Source organism: Triticum urartu, chromosome 2A, assembly GCF_056163025.1.
Source record: "Triticum urartu cultivar PI428250 chromosome 2A, HENAU_Tu73, whole genome shotgun sequence".
NCBI lineage: Eukaryota > Viridiplantae > Streptophyta > Magnoliopsida > Poales > Poaceae > Triticum > Triticum urartu.
Window position 1 is genome coordinate 658,646,813 of NC_141874.1, and position 3,718 is coordinate 658,650,530.

Here is a 3,718-nt window from a genome sequence, read left to right on the forward strand (position 1 = left end):
CAGGTTCGGTGGCAACGCCGAACCAAACCCTACCTACAGCTACAACCACTCGGCCATTACCGAACTATAGTTCGGCATGCGTGCCACAGTTCATACCTACTGCTAGTAGTCCTACCAATGGCGTAGCCAGGATTTTATGTCAGGGTGGTCCAATTGGCACAAAATAAAATTTATACCACAAATTTAACAAACCAACATATGCACGCATAATATATCCAAAGCACATATCAATAAGGTCTTTCAAAGCATATTAAAATTCATGTTCAAGTCTTACATTTGCGTAAAATATAACACACCTTATTTGTCGGTATACCGCCTTCTCAAGACCATGAAAGTCTCGATTATATTATCTTCATTCACTTTGGAGAAAGCATCTCGTTCGATGTATGTGACTAGGCAATCATCCAAAAGACTATCACCCATCTTGTTTCTTAACTTGTTTTTGACCACACTCATTGTAGAAAATGCTCTTTCAACACTTGTTGTTGCCACCGGTAGAAGCAATACCAATTTTAGAAGCAAGTAAACCAAATTATGAACTATATGCCTCCTTGTTTGAACAAACTTAACTGAGAGATCAGCAAGGTTTTCTAGGCCTTTGAAGTTGTCATCTTTTCTCATGTCATCAATATAGTTATCAAGTTGCATTTCAAGGTGCATCAAGTCAGAGCTCGAAAAATCATTGGGGTAGAACTCAGCAAGTCTACGTACCTTTTGTGCATCAAAAGCAGCAAATGAATTGGCAGGATTCAAGGCCGACATACAAGAAACCAACTCCATATTGACCTCATCAAACCGATTGTCAAGCTCTTGACTGATTTTATCAATAATCCCAATATAAATTTCCCTTCCAAAGTGATCTGCATTTGTTTGAGGTTGCACAAACCGTGTTGATCTTCCATAAGGGACATAATTATTCTCCATTACAGGAACTTCAATGACATGTTTGTTGCAAAAAGAAGTGACCTTTTCAAGGAATGCATCCCACCCATTAGACCTCAGTTCTTGCATCCTACTTTTTGCCAATCTCACAAGTGACATTGCGGTAAGAATATCTTGGTCTCTTCTTTGCAAACACTCGGACAAATCATTTGTATATCCAAGAATGAGAAACATCAAGTGTGCATTGAAAACAAAATCAAATGACTCAAACACTCCAACAATACTATGTATTTTTGGCCATTCAGCCCTTTGTGAAGTATCTTTACCAAGAGAGATGAGCACATCATGGATTTCAGCATACATATCAATAATGTTGCGAATAGTTCTATAGTGAGAGCCCCACCGAGTTTCACCCAGCCTAGGCAAGCCCATCTCTTGATTTAATCCAGTCCCAGTTTCCAGTTCACCACATTCAATTGCTTTCATGATATTATGAAGTCTAGCATTTCGAAGCATGTCATGATGCTTACAAGAAACTCTAACAATATTCAGCAATAGAGATACTCGATCAAAAAACCACACACAATCATCATTTCCCTTGGCGACAGCAACAAGAACTAGTTGGAGTTGATGAGCAAAGCAATGGACATAATAAGCAGAAGGTGACTCTCTCATGATCAATGTTTTTAGACCTTTAATATCCCCTTTCATATTGCTAGCCCCATCATAACCTTGCCCACGAATTTGAGTCATGGTTAAATGGTTATCCACAAGTAAATCTTCAATTGCTTCCTTAAGTGAAAGTGAAGTAGTATCACCGACATGAACAACTCCAAGAAAGTGCTCACATGGCCTGCCTAGTTTATCAACAAAACGCAAGCATAGAGCCAATTGTTCTTTATGTGATACATCGCTAGATTCATCCGCTAAAATAGCATAGTGATCATCACCAAGTTCTTCAATAATTTTCTTTCTAGTTTCTATTGCACAACATTGGATAATTTGTTGTTGTATACCAGAGGAAGTCAATTTGCAATTACGTGGAGCATTCGTCAAAACATACTTATTCACCTCTTCACTATTTGTTGCATGCCATTTCAAAAGCTCAATGAAGTTACCTCTGTTGCTAGACTCTTCATTTTCTCTATGTCCACGGAAGGCCAATCCTTGATGCAAAAGAAACTTCAAACACCTAAGTGAATAAGTCAACCGGATCTTGTAAAGACATAGATCCTCATTGTTCCCCTTCACCATAATATTATCAATTTGAGAAGCACGGGGGCTAACAAATAAGTTGTATCTCTCTTGAGCTGCCTGGTGCACACTTGCTACACCACCTTCATGCTTTACAAGAGCATCCTCTCTATTCCAAGTTCTCCAACCATCTTCAGTAAATGCATTGGTTCTATTGCCACTAGCTTTTTTATCTTTGAACAGGTAGCATACAAAGCAGAATCCAGCTTTCTTGCTAATACTATATTCAAGCCAATGATGTTTATGAAACCATAGAGGACTGAATTGCCGATCTCTGCCTCCAATATTTCTGCTTTCAAATTGATGTGCATATGGTTGAAACGGTCGCTTGAGGATATATGCTCGTCGAATTGCATCTTGATCATTGACAGGATAAGATGCAATGGGCAGTCTATCCCCCGGATCATGTGGAAGGCGACTAATATCATAAACAGACAGTGGTGGCGGTGGTGGTGGCAGCGGCGGCGACAGCGATGGTGGTGGTGAATCCACAATTTCTTCATTTACTCTCTCTTGCACTAACTCAAAGGTTTGTTGTTCCCCTGCGGGCGCTGCCGATGCCGGAGAAGGAGGTGAAAAAGGAGCCGCCACCTTCTTCTTGGATCCATATCTCAAAAAAAAAAGCGATGCAATGTCTCCTGTCCTCTTCATTTTTGCAAGAGTTCTACAAAAAATTAATACAATTAACTCAGTTGGAACAAAGCCCTAATGATTCAATCGGTTCAATTGACAAATTATCAATTGCAAGAAACTTTAAAGCTTGCACTCTCAACAAATCGTTCAAATCTTTAGAGGAAAAGGAAATTGTGCTTTGAATTAGAGAAGAACAAACATCTTACTCTAATACTCTGGATTGAAATAGAAAAGAAATCAACTAGCGCATTGCACGGGGCTGTACCTATGCGTGTGTGCGCGGTTCAGTAATGGCGCGGTTCCTTCGTTGACCGCTGGGACGCGCGTCCTTCGCCGGCCGCCTGGCCGTCGTCCGGTCGTCGCCTGCGGATGCCCTGCCGGAGTGCCGGCCTTGCGCAATTGCGCTGGGCAATGGCACTAGCCGCTAGGGTTTCAGACTTCTGAAGACTAGAGGAAGAGGAGACGACGGGGAGTCAGGAATTAGGAACGATCAGCGTACATACAGATAACAGGCGTACCTGAGATGAAAGAAACGAGCCATGTATATGGGCTGAGACCTGAGTTGGGCCTGGATATGTTTTATTTTTTCCAGAGAAGTACTAAACTAATCGGCCAAATTCCAGGGTGGTCCATGGACCACCCTGGCCACCCTACAGCTACGCCACTGAGTCCTACTCCTCCTATGCCGCTGCCACAAGTTGCATCGTCCACTGTGGATGATGGTCTAGCTAATCTTAGAGAGGAGATGGCTAAGATGCTTCGAGAGAATTTTGGAGTTGAGTTACCTCGGAATCGGATTTACCAAAAGCCGTACCCCGAGTACTTTGATGCCATCTAGTGCCCTCCGGGATATAAGATCCAGATTTTGTTAAGTTCAATGGAGAGGGCACAAAAACCACATGGGAGCATGTTAGTCAATACTTGGCACAATTAGGTGAAGCAGGCTCAC

At 41.9% G+C, this 3,718-nt stretch overlaps 1 protein-coding gene across 1 annotated transcript; it reads right to left on the reverse strand.

The window, feature by feature from the left end:
• Positions 1-297: 297 nt before the first annotated feature.
• On the reverse strand, positions 298-2,787 carry LOC147986492 (uncharacterized). Its single transcript, XM_087540063.1, has one exon. It carries the CDS (start codon positions 2,785-2,787, stop codon positions 298-300), a length of 2,490 nt encoding a protein of 829 aa, XP_087396189.1.
• Positions 2,788-3,718: the final 931 nt, after the last annotated feature.

What these genes read in the sequence shown, in the direction of transcription:
- LOC147986492 (XM_087540063.1), bottom strand. Translation starts at nt 2,787, where the DNA reads ATGAAGAGGACAGGAGACATTGCATCGCTTTTTTTTTTGAGATATGGA.